This window comes from Myotis daubentonii, chromosome 2 (assembly GCF_963259705.1).
Source record: "Myotis daubentonii chromosome 2, mMyoDau2.1, whole genome shotgun sequence".
Classification (NCBI taxonomy): domain Eukaryota; kingdom Metazoa; phylum Chordata; class Mammalia; order Chiroptera; family Vespertilionidae; genus Myotis; species Myotis daubentonii.
Window position 1 is genome coordinate 1,434,691 of NC_081841.1, and position 16,301 is coordinate 1,450,991.

At 65.6% G+C, this 16,301-nt stretch overlaps 1 protein-coding gene across 2 annotated transcripts in view; it reads right to left on the reverse strand.

Annotated features, from left to right (window-relative positions):
- TBC1D22A (TBC1 domain family member 22A) overlaps positions 1 to 16,301 on the reverse strand; it is a 119,829-nt gene that overhangs the window by 11,772 nt on the left and 91,756 nt on the right. For both annotated transcript variants that reach the window (XM_059681353.1, XM_059681352.1), the window contains one exon: positions 11,567 to 11,694. In XM_059681353.1, coding sequence (XP_059537336.1) covers positions 11,567 to 11,694 — 128 coding nt within the window. The remainder of the gene's footprint in view (positions 1 to 11,566; positions 11,695 to 16,301) is intronic.

The following is a 16,301-nucleotide window of genomic DNA, read 5'->3' on the forward strand; positions in this document are numbered from 1 at the left end:
ATGGTGACGTGTCCAACGGCGCCCATGGATACTGCCAGCCCTTCCCCAACTCTCCTCACAGGTGTGGGACTCACGTCGCAGGAAAGCAAATGAGAGCCTGCGAGCGAGCCCCCGGGCCCCCTCCTGAAGCCGCCGGGCCTCACCCCTGGTGTCCGCGGTGGCAGCCCCAGCACCTCTGCTGCTCCGGAGAAGAGAAGGCAGTCGGGATGTCAGATCTGACAGATTTCTTCGGTTCTGTGGCTCCTACCAGCCGACCTGGAACGATGTCCCAGTTCTACGGGGAACAGAGCGCCGCTGGCCCCGGCGCCTGGCCTCAGGCCGAGCAGGCACGCGTGCTGAGGTCTCGGTTTCCTCATGTTTCCCCCTCTCGTCGGCCCTCGGTGGTGGGACGGCAGCCTCACAGGGATCATCACCACACGGGCGGACACCGGGAGACGTGCTGGGCGGGGGCGAGGCTGCCTGTCCCACGGGGCCTCTCCGACCTCATGTTGGGATTCGCCGCCCCCCACTCCTCTGCTGTGATGGCGGGGTCCTAGCGGGGGGCTGCACAGTGAGCCGCAGGGGGGCACGGTGTGACAGGCCGCGGCTGCGAGTAAAGGCGCCGCAGCACAAGGCAGACGTGGTGCCGCCACAGCCCAGAGGAGCGCCAGGTGCCGCGGGCGACGCCGTTTCCGCAGGGCACACGGCTCCCACTTCCCGGAGGCCCCGGCCCCAGCTACTGCCTCACAGGTCTGCGCTTCTGCCTCACAGGGAGGGAGCCTTTCAGCATCACTTTTCCTGGAATAATTTCTTATCCATCATTTTTATGGCAGCATTAAATTTTAAGAGAGAATTGAGAGGGAGAGAAAATCTATGGCATAGACCGGCCCCAAAAGAAAGCCTTTAATAAATTAGAACTTTCAGATCTACATTCAAACCTGCCCCCAGAACCAAGCCTTCTCTCTGGCCTGGAGCCGTCGCCCTTCACACTGGAGCATGGGGCCCGGCCCTGCGAGAGGCACCGCCACGACGGCGAGGACAGGCCGCACTGGCCTCTGACCCAGCTCTGGCGGGTGCTCCCGAGCTGGGGTGCTCAGATCGGGGTGCCAGGCCCCTCCCCCTACCATGCAGCTCTGTGTGGAGCCAGGCCACGGGCACTGGGCAGGGTGTGGCCTGAGGGAGCAGGCAGTCCCCCCAGCCTTCCTACCCCACGTGGCAGGGGGTGTGGCACCGGCGCTGAGGCACGGCGAGCACTAACGGGGTCTGGCACGTGCTGGGTACAAAGACCCAGCAGACACCACTCTGCTGCCCCCGGTGCATCACTTGTCAGAACCGCAGGGCCAGCGAGGGCGGCGAGTGGCTGGGCTGGGCCAGGTCACGTCCCCCGATCCCAGGGGAGCTGGGCGGCCTCCCCACCTGCCTCTGCCCCACGTGCCCTGTGTGTCCACAGCTGCCTGTGTGCACTCGGGGCCTCTGGATCCAGCACATACGTGCCCACCTCGAAATGCTAACTTTCAGACAATAACACCCTCAGCACCCCGGGGCCCGGGGCCCTCCCAGCACGAGGCCAGCGCCGCAGCTGCTCTCGGAGGGTGGCTGCGCCCAGCTAGGCCATGGGCACTCCCACAGCCCAGCATGCGCCCTTCGCACGCGGAGACGAGACGAGGTCTGTGCCACACTGACCCCCGAGCTCAGCATTCAAACGAGGAAAAGCGGGTGCTCACTGTTGTCCCCCTCCCAGACCTCCCTCCACCCTCGGCCACGTGGCTTCGCCCTTCTCTCCCGCGCTCAGGAGCCCGCCTTCCGGAGCGAGTGTGGAGTCACCCGTTAAACACAAGCCCCAGAACGGCGTTCAGTTCTCATCTCAACCAGCGCCCCCAAGACGCCCAGGGGCGGGATGGCCGGGCGGTCTCCGGTGTGCAATTCAAAACAACGGCGCCACAGGAGACAGCCGGGAGCCGTGCTCGCCAGGGGCCAGGCCCGGGATCCGACGCCGGTGCCTGACAGGCTGCACCCTGCCCAGGGCGCGCCTCAGGGGCAGGAACAGTCTGCTGTCGCCTGCTTGCGGGCACTGGGACGGCAGCGCAGCCCGCGCGGAACGCCCTCCGCCTCGACCAGCAGCATCGCCCGTGGGCTGGGCTCAGGCTCGTCTCGTGTCACATCTGCACAGCAGTGACCGCGACCTGGGATCACGGCGGGGACTCGGGGTGCTCTCATCCTGGACTCGCCAGGGAACTGAGCCCCATGAGCACCTTTAAAAACTTGCTTTTGCAACTTCTGTTCTATCACGAGACTTCGCAATAGGAGCTATTTTAACAACGTACAAAGTCATTAGCCACTTAATAACATTAAAAAAATGTATGGGCCTTTTTGAGCTGAACAACAGCCCAGAGTGGTATTTATGGGCGATCCAGGGCTAAAGATAGGCCGGCGCTGCTGCAGGGAGCATGCTCACACCACGCAGTCACAAATAACATGTCTAATTGCGGACTGAACTAATTCTCCCTTCACCTTCTGAATTTCTAACTCCCTGCCTCCTGCATCATTTTAATTGCTTCTCCAGTTCGCTCCCGGGAACTGGCTGACAGAGAATTAATTAGGGTTCGAGGCGAGGCTGCGGCCTTGCTCCCCGCACAGAGCCCTGGCCTCACCCGCACGTCTCCTTTCATCCCACACAATGGCTCTGCGGAGGGCCCGGATGACACTGTTTGCTCATGAAAGAGGACGCGGTCCTATCCATCTCCGCGGACAGCATCCGCTCCCGCCCTTCCCGTCACAAGTGCACGACAGAGCAGCCGCGGCACCTGTGCCCAGGCGGTGGGCACCCTGCGCCTTCCGGCACTGCGCCCGTCCCCGCCAGGACAGGGTCCGGGACGACTCCCGCCCAGGCAAACCCACGGAAGGCAGCCCCTCGCAGGGTGGAGGGGTGCGGACAGAGGTCCGCCCAGAAAGCCCGCCCCTGCAGCTGGCACCCCGTCACTGCGGTGGGACCAGGGAGGGAGAAGCGCGTGGGCGGGCTCAGGGTGATGCAGGTCCGCTCCTCCCCCGTGATGCCAACGGAGGGCACCAGGGTGCCAGGTCGTCTCCGCGACACGGGCCACACAGAGGGCCACCTAACCCGGGGTCACCCAAGCCCACCACCAGTGGGGCCCACAGCAGGTGTCCTGTGGGAGCAGGCAGCCTGGCACCCCATGGGCACCCCAACTTCTGCCCACAAGGTCCCACTGCTGGCGTGCTGAGAAAACAGAAGTCGGGCCCCGGAGCTGCCTGTGCCCTGGGAGAGCACCACCCTCCCCTGTCCCTGCCCGAACGGCCTCTGGCTGCCCTGGGCGTCCTCGCTGCCCTCCGAGGCAGGGGCAGCCCTCTCTGTCTCCATGCCAGCCTGGGGCGCAGACGGCCCACGTCCCAGCAGGGGCTCAGCACAGCGTCGTCAGGAGCAGCCGGATGGGCCGGTGGACAGGCGAGGGGTGCGCCAGGAGGCTGGCAGGCGTCCTCTGTGTTGCAGGCAGACCCAGTGGGGCCTCGGTGGGGCCACTCGGCTGGTCAGTGCTGAGCAAAGCACAGCTGGGGGTGTGGCCTCAATCCGCTTCTCTCGGTTTATCACCTGCAGGGCTGTGGTCCGTCCCAGAGATCCAGCCCCAGCGGCTCTGACCCGAGGATGCAGGCAAACCTCCCCGATCCTGGGCTCAGGGCAGGTGACCAGGCCATTCTGCGGCAGCCCCGCGCCTGTGCGTCCCCCGCACGCCTGTCCCCGGGCACTGTGCTGAGTGCACCCAGTCTCAGGAAGAGAAGCCGATCAGGAGGGTGGAGAGGCCTGTCTAGCCTTTCGCATGTCAGTGTCCACCTCTGCCCCTGCTCGCCCTGGCCCTGCCCCCGAGGCCCGCCCTCATCACCAGGATGGACAGAGGGAGGCGGGACTCATCGGACTGAAAACAAGGCCCAAAGGAGCCGGCACTGGAACCCAGGTCACTGTGCCTTCCTCGGCCCTAATGTTCCAGGAAGAACACGGGGGCCAGGGTGAGGCACGCGGTCGGAAGAGTTTTTTTTAAATATATTTTTATTGATTTCAGAGAGGAAGGGAGGGGGCGAAAGAGACAGAAACATCAATGATGAGAGAGAATCATGGATCAGCTGCCCCCTGCACGCCCCACACTGGGGATTGAAGCCGCGACCCAGGCCTGTGCCCTGACCGGGTATCAAACCCAGGACCCTTCAGTCTGCAGGCCGACGCTCTGTCCACTGAGCCACACCAGTGAGGGGGAGAGCTCGCTAAGAGGGCGGCACCGGTGAGGCCGCCCACCCGAGGGCTGCAGGGGCCCCGCTGCGCTAACAGCGCTGCCCATTCCGAAGGGCAGAGGGAAGAGGCACAGGGAAGAGGCCTCTGCAGCCGGACTCCCAGGTGCCAGGGACAGAGGCAGACCCCACCACGAGAGACACCCCAGGGCCGCGCCAGCCCCGGTGCAGGCGCCGGGGTGAGCACTCCGTTGTCACTGGGCAGTGAGGGTCAGACTCACAGCAAGGCCACACCCTGGGGGCGGGCACTGGGCATGGGCCAGCCTACAGCAACAGAGGACCTGAGGCCCAGCCAGGCCCATGCACTCGCCCAGGGCCACCCCGTGCAGGCCGGGGAGTCAGGTCCGAGCCCGGGCCTCCAGCCAATGACTGACAGCTGGCATTGGGGTCTATACGTGAAAGGCAGAGACGCTCCAATGGAACAAAGAAACTCATCCCTGGCTCTGAGGCCACGCGGTTGAGGGAGGGGCTGGGCCCCAGCGTCCCCCAGAAGGAAGCCCCACCACAAAGCCCTCAGCCCCAGCACGGAAAGGCTAGCACAGGCTGACCAGCTGCATTTGCATACGCATTCCCAGCTTTGACTGCTCGGGAAATATGAGCCTGCGATGCTTTCAACACGGACTTATGCACATTTAGGTCCTCCTTGGTGTGGAGCTGCCCGCTGCCTCTGGAAGGGCTCCTGATGGCACCTGGCACCTGCCTGTGCCGCCCAGGACTGCGCTGCCGCTCGCAGGGCCGGGCAGTGCGGCAGGGCGCTCTGCCGGGAAGCAGACAGGTCCTGGCACTGGGCACGCCTGTCCACCACAGGGCAGAAACTCACGTCTGAAAACCGCTCCGAGAGAACCATCGCCCGACTATGCCCGGCTCCCTCCGCCCGCTCGTCTGTTCCACGATGAGGGGCCCAGAGGCCGGCCAGGGCGCTGGGAGGCTGGTGTTTGGAAACCTCAGTGCTGACCCTGAGGGGAGCCGGCGGCTGCCCAGGCGCTGTCCTCATCTCTGCGGCCCGGACCCCGCGGGAGGAGCAGCCCGGCGAACGGGCGCTTCCCTGGTCATTTACTAAAGGTCGCGGGAAACTGGACGCAAACCTGGACGCTGGGGACACGCGGGCGACTCTCAGGTTAACTTCCTCTCTCAGCTCTCCCGGCTCATGAAGGCAGGGAATGAGGCCTACCTCCGAGGAGTCTGTAACTCCCAGGCTCGCTCACCAGGGCAGAGGGGCCCCCACGGGGGGGGGGGGGGGGGGCAGATGACGGCCCTCCCACCCCGCAGGGCATTCCAGGTGGAGGAGACAGGTGAGGGCGCTATTTCAGTTCAACATGGTGCTGCAGGGGCACAGGGTGGGCGGGGCAGCAGTGGAGAAAGGGGTCCCGGTGCCTACTGTGACCCCATCCCTCCTTAGGCCTGGCAGTTGCCATCATGAATGCCTGCCTTGCTCTTTGCCCTGTGCTCTTTGCCCTCGGCCTGGTAAGGGGGCCTCTGTAACCAGGAACACAAGTCAAGACAACTGGGGCACTGCCAGGCCGGTGCGGCTCAGTGGTTGAGCACTGACCAATGAATCAGGTCAGGGTTTGATTCCTGGTCAGGGCACAAGTCCCAATTGTGACTCCATCCCCAGTAGAGGGCGTGCAGGAGGCAGCCGATCCATGATTCTCTCTCATCATTGATGTCTCCCTCTCCTTCTCCCTCCCTCTAAAATCAACGAAAATACATATATTTTTTTAAAGACCATTAGGGCACTGTCTCAGCACCAGGGTAACCGAGGTGCAGAGGACACACCCAGCCCCTCCCGCCCCCGGGGCAGCACAGGGCCACGCCCACAGCTGTGCTGTGACTGAGCCACCCGTGCTCCCTGACAGTGTGGAGCCTGCCCTTGCCCAGGACAGCCGGCAGGGCCTGGGGGACCTGGAAGTACTCGTCCATAAAACAGCCCCGCACCCTTCCGGCAGCAGGCCGACCGGCTCCTCTGTCGCCTGTGGTGGGAGCTGGCCCCAGACACCCGCTCCTGCCGGTGCAGTGGCCGAACCGGGGCAGCTGGGGCGGCCCCGCCAGGCCCTTCCGGGCCGTCTTGTCCCTCTGTCCTCATGGCCGACCATCGTCTATCCCCTCACGTAAGGGATGGGGCTGAGTCCTTCCACCCACGTCCAAAGGGAAGTCCAGCCCGAAGAGCCTGGGAGGGGCAAGCACGGCCATGCCAGGGGAGCCCCTTAGACCCCCAGCCGGGGCGGGGTCCAGCCTGTGAGGGAGGTCCTGGGGGCTGTGAGCAAGGAGTCAGAGACGGCAGCAAAGAGAGGGCAGAGCTGAGCCACACGCCACACAGGGACCCACCCACCCTTCCTGGGGGCCCGCCACCCTGGGGAGCCTGTGGACCCTGAGCGAGACACTGATGGGCCATGTGCTGGCCCTCACCCACGCAGCGTGGGCTCCCAGGCCACCGGGCAGGGCAGCAGCGCCAGCCAGGTGCGCCGCCTCACACTCTGCCTGCCCCCTCGGGAGCCGCCTGCCAGCCGTGCCTGACAGACCCCTTGCTGACGCCCAACAGCACCCCACGCGCGCTCCAGAAGCGGCCTGCCCACAGCCACGCGGGCAGTGCCCAGCTAGAGGCAGACTCGGCGCCGCCGGAGCCCGAGCAGACCAGCGCCCACGCTTCCGGAGAGTCCAGGCACATCCCTCCCTTCCTGCCAGCACCCAGCGCCAGGCACAGGCGGCGGCTCGGGGCGGCACTGGGGGAACGCCCTATAGACCCACGGCCGGCGCCACCTCCCTCCCGTGGCGGGTGCCTGGGTGCTCAGAGCCTCGGGAGGGGGCGCCCCAGACGGACGGCGAGTGACCAGATCGAAGCCGGGGCGACGAGCTCCCCGCTTCCTGTCCGGTGACTGACAGCCGCCCGCAGAGCGGTGCCTGCGACGCCCTCCGGCCGGGGCAGTGGACGTGTCTGAATCAGACGCCAGGCCTCCGGGTCCCACGGGAAGGAGCTGGGAACGGCTGGGCCAGGTGAAGCCATCCTGCAGGGCTCCCGGAGGAGGCAGCTCCTCCTTCCCGGGAGACAGACTCTCCAGGCTGGGGCCCCTCAGCGCCTCCCACCCCGGCCGTGGGGCCTGGGCAATTTCAGTTTCAATGAGTTAAGATGAAGTAAATTTAAAAACCAGTTCGTCACATTTTTCAAGTGCTGAAGAGCCCCCCTGTGCCTGGAGGTTACCCTAAGGGCCTTTCCATCTTCCAGAACCTTCCATGGCACAGCTGCTCTGGACTCTCCCGGACTCCCCTGACACACAGCCAGTTTCCCTCTCCTTCTCCAGGGACTAGGCTGCCTCCCCTCTCCTCTCTCTCCCTCCCAAGGCCCCGGCCACACACACAGCCTCCTTCTTTATCTGAGCGATACTCGTGTGTGCGCGTGTGTATGTGCCTGTGTGTGCGTGTGTGTGCGTGTGTGTTCACCCAGTCGTCACTGACGGACACTCAGGGGGCCTCCACACCTCGGCCTCTATGAATAATGCTAAGAACAAGCGATGCAGTGATCTCTCTCAGATCATGTCCTTTCCTTTGGATAAACAAATCCAGCAAAGGTCAATGTACAAACCCAGTTCCCATGCACTAACAACGGACTATGGAAAAGGAACTGAGAGCACAACCCCATTTACAAATGCATCACAAACTGTGAAACGCTCAGGGCATGTTTACAAAGAAACCAAACACGTCAGGGAACGGCTGACGGGGAAGAGAAGCAAGAGTCAGGGAGGAAGAACATGGAACCGGAGCAGGGAGACCAGGAGGGAGCAGCCTGGGATAGGAGCAGGGAGACCTGGAGGGAGCAGCTGGGACAGGAGCAGGGAGACCAGGAGGAGCAGCTGGGACAGGAGCAGGGAGACCAGGAGGAGCAGCTGGGACAGGAGCAGGGAGACCTGGAGGAGCAGCTGGGACAGGAGCAGGGAGACCTGGAGGGAGCAGCCTGGGACAGGAGCAGGGAGACCTGGAGGGAGCAGCCTGGGACAGGAGCAGGGAGACCTGGAGGGAGCAGCTGGGACAGGAGCAGGGAGACCAGGAGGGAGTAACCTGGGACAGGAGCAGGGAGACCAGGAGGAGCAGCTGGGACAGGAGCAGGGAGACCAGGAGGAGCAGCTGGGAGAGGAGCAGGGAGACCTGGAGGGAGTAACCTGGGACAGGAGCAGGGAGACCAGGAGGAGCAGCTGGGACAGGAGCAAGGAGACCTGGAGGGAGCAGCTGGGACAGGAGCTGGGAGACCTGGAGGGAGCAGCTGGGACAGGAGCATGGAGACCAGGAGGAGCAGCTGGGAGAGGAGCAGGGAGACCTGGAGGGAGTAACCTGGGACAGGAGCAGGGAGACCAGGAGGAGCAGCTGGGACAGGAGCAGGGAGACCAGGAGGAGCAGCTGGGACAGGAGCAAGGAGACCTGGAGGGAGCAGCTGGGGCAGGAGCAAGGAGACCTGGAGGGAGCAGCTGGGACAGGAGCAGGGAGACCTGGAGGGAGCAGCTGGGGCAGGAGCAGAGAGACCTGGAGGGAGCAGCTGGGACAGAAGCATGAAGACCAGGAGGAGCAGCTGCGACAGGAGCAGGGAGACCAGGAGGAGCAGCTGGGACAGGAGCAGGGAGACCTGGAGGGAGCAGCTGGGACAGGAGCAGGGAGACCTGGAGGGAGCAGCTGGGACAGGAGCAGGGAGACCTGGAGGGAGCAGCTGGGATAGGAGCAGGGAGACCAGGAGGAGCAGCTGGGACAGGAGCAGGGAGACCTGGAGGGAGCAGCTGGGACAGGAGCAGGGAGACCTGGAGGGAGCAGCTGGGGCAGGAGCAGGGAGACCTGGAGGGAGCAGCTGGGACAGAAGCATGAAGACCAGGAGGAGCAGCTGGGAGAGGAGCAGGGAGACCTGGAGGGAGTAACCTGGGACAGGAGCAGGGAGACCAGGAGGAGCAGCTGGGACAGGAGAAGGAGACCTGGAGGGAGCAGCTGGGGCAGGAGCAAGGAGACCTGGAGGGAGCAGCTGGGACAGGAGCAGGGAGACCTGGAGGGAGCAGCTGGGGCAGGAGCAGGGAGACCTGGAGGGAGCAGCTGGGACAGAAGCATGAAGACCAGGAGGAGCAGCTGCGACAGGAGCAGGGAGACCAGGAGGAGCAGCTGGGACAGGAGCAGGGAGACCTGGAGGGAGCAGCTGGGACAGGAGCAGGGAGACCTGGAGGGAGCAGCTGGGACAGGAGCAGGGAGACCTGGAGGGAGCAGCTGGGATAGGAGCAGGGAGACCAGGAGGAGCAGCTGGGACAGGAGCAGGGAGACCTGGAGGGAGCAGCTGGGACAGGAGCAGGGAGACCTGGAGGGAGCAGCTGGGGCAGGAGCAGGGAGACCCGGAGGGAGCAGCTGGGACGGAAGCATGAAGACCAGGAGGAGCAGCTGCGACAGGAGCAGGGAGACCAGGAGGAGCAGCTGGGACAGGAGCAGGGAGACCTGGAGGGAGCAGCTGGGACAGGAGCAGGGAGACCTGGAGGGAGCAGCTGGGGCAGGAGCAGGGAGACAAGGATGCGTCCTCAGCCCCCATAGGGCGGCCGGGCCATGTGGAGGCCTGGAAACCACCTCCTGCAGCCGAGGCCCTGGAGCTGGACGGCCCACTCTGCGTCCCCGCCCCGCCCCTGCAGCCCCACCAGGGCCACTTCTGGGGCGGGTCATGCATGGCCCGGGAGCAGGGCCCACCCCCTGCTGTTGGGGCATTCCTGGTAGTTTGTACACTTTCCTGCCATTTTCATGCTGTGGTAACGCACTTCGTTCACTTCCATGCCGCTACCTCGTCTGGGGCTGGGACAGTGATGCTTATCCAGGACCCGTGGGCACGCCCCCAGGTGCCTGCAGGGGCCCAGCTAAGAACCCTGGGCCAGGGCAGTGCTCACCGAGCCCATCCTCTGAGTACTATGTCCTTTCATTGCCAAAGACGCAATACAATTTCATGGTCCGCGGGCCTGTAACATAAAATACCCCGGTTTTTAAGATACGAGAGGGTTTATGACCAGGGGACATCCGTTCAGGAATGAGTCCATGGTACAAATGAGTCAACTCATGACAACATTTAATTTCAGGAAAATTAACTCCATCAAGAAGCCCCGCCAGCACATAAATGTGAACGCCTATTAGGCGTCTCAGCGAGCAGCGAGGGGCCTGGACGCACAGTCCATTCTCTGGCTGCTCCAAGCGCGATGCACGTCATACCCAATTGACCGTAATGGACAGCGCTCCAGGTGCTCTGCGCTCCGCGAGGGCAGGGCGGGAGCGGGCCCATGGCGGACAGGCCGCGGTTACAGGAGATTAAGTTGTTCCCAAGGCCTGGCCAGCAGCACAGGCTGTTCTCTGCTTCAGGCCTGCGAAGAGGCTGTATGTCCCAACAAACGCCAGTGCCCAGAAAGGCTGCGGCTGCCGAGAACCCAGAAACTCCAGGCAAAGTCAGGTCGGGGGCCATCTCCTGACGCGAGGATGTCCGCAGCGAGCAGCCTCGGGGTAAAACAGCGCGGAGGCAAGCCGTGTGCGAGCACAGAGCCAGTGGCAGCGGCGGCGGAAGGAGACTCGTGGAAACAAGTGGCGAGGGGGCCTGCGGCCAGCACCAGCATGCCGGTCCCATGGGAAGAGCCATCGTCCAGGCCGAGGCCGCCTCCATGAGGGGGGAGGGGGGAGCTGAGACCCTTCCAGCTGCCTGAGGCCCAGCCTCCCCCCCCCATGCCGTCCACGCAGGCTGCGGGGCCAGCGACTCAGGGGCCACACACAGCAGCTCCCGCTCCATCTTTGCAGGCAGCGCCCCCCACCCCCCACCCGATCGGCGCCTGCTGTCGGCGAGTCACCCACAGCCTGGCCTCGGCTTCAGCCATCACCGCCACCGAGACGGGAAGGTAGGTGGGCAATGGGACCCTCGGGAACAGAGGTGTTTCGTTCCAGAAAACGCGTCTCCTAAGCAACGGACTCCATCAGGAGGGCGGAGGGCGGAGAGGGACTGCACGCTGCACTGGCCGTCAGCGAGGCTTTTAAAGTCTTTACTGTAAGCAGCTCAGAGCGCAGACGGCGTGCGTGTGAGCGCCGGGGCAGATGTGCTCAGACCCAGCGCAGTCACCAGCGTTCCCGCCATCCCCCGGGAGGGATGCTCGCTACAGACACAACCTCGGAAATGGCTCCTGCTCTCCGTCCCGCAGACGACGGCCTCAGCAATGGCCCCCAGCGCCACGGCACGGCCGAGCGTCCTGCTCTCCGTCCCGCAGACGACGGCCTCAGCAATGGCCCCCAGCGCCACGGCGCGGCCGTGCGCAGAGCTCACCTGGTAGGTGTCCCACAGGCGGATGGTGCAGCGCAGGGGCACCTCCCGCATCAGCAGGTTGTTCATCCAGCGGAAGGCGAACTGCAGGTACCGCACCTCGTGCTGCTCCAGGTGCCGGTGCACTTGCTCTGCGGGACAGACAGGCCGCTGTCAGGAGCCTCGCCTGCACCCAGCTCTGAACCACCCGCTCCAACCACCACCAGGGACCCGGGGGAAGCCCACACACGGAGCACGGGCCCCTCTCCGCGGGGCAGGCCCACCAGACAGGCTGGAGGCGGGAGGGACTGAGGGAGAGGTGAGCTCGCCAGTCGCAGGACGACGTCCACCTCACCCGCAAGTGCTCCGGACCCAGCCGCTGAGTGCCAAGCGGGCATGGCCTCGGGCCCTGGGCAGGGGCCTCTGGGCTCCAGGTGTGGGGCTCGGGGAGGACGGCTGGGCCTCTGGGGACAGCCCGGTTTACCAGCCGCGTTTCCCTGGCGCACGACCTCCCACTGGGGACCAGCGGCTCATCCCCGGCGGCTGCAGTGGCACTCACAGCCTGAGTCCCGCACCCCGCCCAGCCCCGCCCCTGCCGGGCGAGCGGTCAGCCACCAGTTGAGAGGCTGCGGGCCCCACGAAGCTCCGTGTCTATGGAACCCTGGGGACCGCTCCAGGAGCAACGGCCCCGTGACCACGGTGACCTGAGAACGGGCTGCCCACGAAGCAGGTGCGTGCTGCTCACTGACCGGAGGGAGGGACGGGCCTCTCCCCGCCTGCTGCCTGCGGCCCAGCGCACTAAGGCCCCCCTGCACCATCCTGCTTCACCTCCGAGTCACAGACCCGCCCTCTTGCCCGGCTCCCTGCCCCAGTGGCCGGCCCTGGGGGGCCACCCTGAGAAAAGTTCCTAGGTGTTTTCTCCCAAAGGAAGTTCTAGAAGAGGCAAGTAAACACGCCTAAGAGAGAGGTGAGGAGATGCGGATGGGCGATCGCAGTGGGGACTGCCAGATGAGGGACAGAAGAGCGCGGCCGGCCAGGGCCCGGCTCTGCCTCTCGAAGCAGCGAGGAGCCTGGGAAACAGCTCGCCATGTGCCCCCGAGGCTCACAACAGCCCCCAGCGTCAATGTGCACGCCCCCGGCCCTGGGAAACAGAACGCGTTTCCGGAGCATCGGCCACTGAGCCAAGATGAACCCTCTCTCCTGCGGTGAGCTCCGCCTGAGTGCCCCGCAGGTACAGCGCCCCCATGAGGTGTGGCCAGAGGAGCCTGACCAGCCAGCACGCTGACCGCTGTCTGAAGGCACCGAACCCAGGGCCGCCTCCTGATGCGGGGAAGCGCCCCTGAGGCAGGCAGGGAGCATGTCCGAGGGCGTGCGAGCGGCCACAGACCGAGGAGAACGAAAGACTGTCTGTTCCTGGACATGGGCGCACGCGGCCCAGGGGCGGGCACTGCCCTCCGGGAAACACCTGAGGCGGCGCTGACCCCGCAGGGACTCGGCACCGCCCTCGGCACCGGGGCTCCTCCTCCAGCCGCTCTCGGGGTCCCCCGGCGTCCTGCCCCCGCGCCCATGAAGCAGCAGCTGCCGAGGAGGCGCGGACGAGGCCTGCGCCCTGCCCTCCAGAAGGTCAGCAGAGGCAGAGGAGGCCCCTGGAGCCTCAAAGCTGCCTCTTGTACAAATAACCGGCTCTGAGTGTCCTGGGCAGCCACCCCCCAGCTCAAATTCAGGGCCCACGGAGCACCTGGCCTAACACAGGAGAGCGAGCTTTGCTCCCGTGGATGTGGCCACGCTCACTGATCATGTGGCGTCTCCGTAAGTGAGTCATGAAGAGCGATGAGGAGCGCCAGCCGTGGCTCTGCCACCACCTTCTCATGGGCGAACGGGGTCTCTGGCGCGGCCGCCTATTGAGAAACTCCCGGTGCGGGGCGTGGAGCTGTGACTCCCAGTGCAGGACTCCTGGTGCAGGGCGTGGAGCCGTGACTCCGGTGCGGGGCGTGGAGCCGTGACTCCCAGTGCGGGGCGTGGAGCCGTGACTCCCGGTGCAGGGCGTGGAGCCGTGACTCCGGTGCGGGGCGTGGAGCCGTGACTCCCGGTGCGGGGCGTGGAGCCGTGACTCCGGTGCGGGGCGTGGAGCCGTGACTCCCGGTGCGGGGCGTGGAGCCGTGACTCCGGTGCGGGGCGTGGAGCCGTGACTCCCGGTGCGGGGCGTGGAGCCGTGACTCCGGTGTGGGGCGTGGAGCCGTGACTCCCGGTGCGGGGCGTGGAGCCGTGACTCCGGTGCGGGGCGTGGAGCCGTGACTCCGGTGCGGGGCGTGGAGCTGTGACTCCCGGTGCGGGACTCCGGTGCGGAGGGAGGGGCGGCAGGCGAATGCTAAGAGGACTCCGTCCGGCTCGGCCTCCCTGGGCAGCAATGGCGCCCCCTCCTCAGGGGAGCAAGAGCGCAGGTATCGAACGAGCAGGTGGACGGCTGTCCTCCCTCGGCCCCAAAGGACTTTCCCACGCGCCCTCTGTGGGGGGAGGGCAGAGCCGCTGCTGGGAAGTCGCCAGGAAGGTGCGGTCCTGTGGATGCGGGAGGGGCCGCCGTGGTGTCTCTGGCGACTGTGCCCGGGACTCCCAGCAGCAGAGCTGAGATGGAAATCTTCTCGATTAAAACAAAGTGAATTATGTAAACACCTGCATCCCGGGACTCCCGCCACGAGGGGAAGCACACGCCCCATTGCCCTGGCACAGAAGCCACACCCTGCTGAGGCAGGGCCAGGCTCTACGTGGGGTATTTGCCAGGAGTGGGCGTAATGGCTCCCACTCGGCACCCGACAAAGGAGCCTGCCAGCCCCCGATGACGGGCAGAGCGGCGGCCTCGCGTCGCCCAGCGGCCTGGACAGGCTCTGCTTCCGGGAAGGTTTCGGACCCCCAGGCGACAGGTCTGTTCTGAATGAGCACAATCTCAGCAACATGCTGATGGTGTCAGGAGAGGAGCCCAGCCCCACCCTGTGCCAAGAGCCCAGGTCCCAGCAGACGCACAGGCGACTGTCCCTCAAACCCTGCAGGGCCCCCAGGAGGCGCTGGAGGAGCTGGCTGTGTGCAGTGGAGGCGGGAAGAGCAGGTGGCCGGACACCTGAGAGGCTGGGACACGCACGCCTCGCCCATTAGGTGTGGGTGAGATAAAAGGAGACCCTTCAGCTCCTCCCCAGGACCCAGAGGGCCAGAGGCTGGAGGCTCCCACGCAGGTGGGCGGCTGGGTGGAGGCAGGGTGAGTGATAAAGGTGGGTGAGTGGACGGGATGACATGGGAGGGAGGATGGAGGAGGAGGGTGAGTGGACAGGCAGGTGTGGGAGGGAGGAGGGAGGAGGGGGGTGAGTGGACAGGCAGGTGTGGGAGGGAGGAGGGAGGAGGGGGGTGAGTGGACGGGCAGGTGTGGGAGGGAGGAGGGGGGAGGGAGGAGGGAGGAGGGAGGAGGGAGGAGGGAGGAGGGAGGCGGCCCCATGAGCCCATGACGATGGTGGGAGGGGCAAGCAGCCTCAGACAGGGCCTCAGAACCTCTGTAGAGGATCTGGTTGAAGGAGTGACTTGCTCGGCCGGAAGGCAGGCATTTTATTCGGGGTCTGAGCACAGACACTGATGTTCAATAGAGACAAGGAAGCCGAGTCCGGGCGCGAGCACAGGACGAGCTGCCTGGCTCCCACCCCGTGGAGGGAGAGAGGGAGCGAGCCCACGGCCTGCTCGGAGACTAAGGCCCTTGAGAGCCTCAGGGCATGTGGGCCGGGCAGCGGGCAGGTCACCGCCAGCCCGTCTACCCGACACAGCAGCGTCTGCCTCCAAGCTTCGCGGCCGGAGCTCAGGTCCTGCGAGGGGCCAGGTCAGTGCGCCCGCAGCCCTCCCCCCGGGCCCCCGGGAGAGGCTCCGTTCACCCATGAAGCCCGTCCGGAGGCCTGTCCTCAGAGTGACCGCCAGCCCGTCCCTTCCCCCCGACCCAGCCGCTGAGGACGAGGCATCCCAGGCCATAGCGGCTGGGAGGAGGGGCTGGGACTGGGCTCTGCGGGGGTGGGGGGGGCAGGTGAGCTGTGGGTCCTGAGGCACCGAGCCGCACCCCAGGCCTGTGAGCCTGAGGCCCACTGTGGAGCCGGGCGTCAGAGCACCGGGACCCTCCCAGGGGGGCTTCACACCACCTGGGCCAAGGCAGGGAGGGCGAGGGCGAGGGCGAGGGCGAGGGCTAGGGCTCGCTGGGGGAAAGCTCAGCCATCTTCCATCCTCCCCGCGTGGAGTGATCAGCGCCGAGGCCGCCCGCCCTGACCTGAGAGGGACACTCTGTGGTGAGCGAGTAAAACCACACACAGCCCTGCCCTCCAGAGCCTGCGGCCGGGAGCACAAACGACTGGGGAGCCGTTTGAAAGCCGACGACGGCTGCCTTGTCCGCAGGTCGAGGGTAATGGCTGCACTTGGAGTCTCCTTGTTTAGTTAAGGAGTCTCGGCGGCATTAAGCGCTGAGCACGCACCTGGGGGAGGGTCATCTGAAGGGGAGCAGCCTTCTGCCTTGAGCTGGGGCCAGCCCTCGCCCTCCCGCCACGAGCAGGCACCCAGAGCGGCTGAGCGGGCCCTGCCGTGTCCTGAGGGCCCGGAAGGACAGGCCACAGGTGCAGAGACAGCCTCCCACACCACCAGGCTAGAGCCCTCATCGAGCCCTCACTGAGCACGAGGCATCCCAGGCCATAGCGGCTGGGAGGAGGGAGATGGGGAGGAGGGCCACGTCAATCAACGCTCCCCG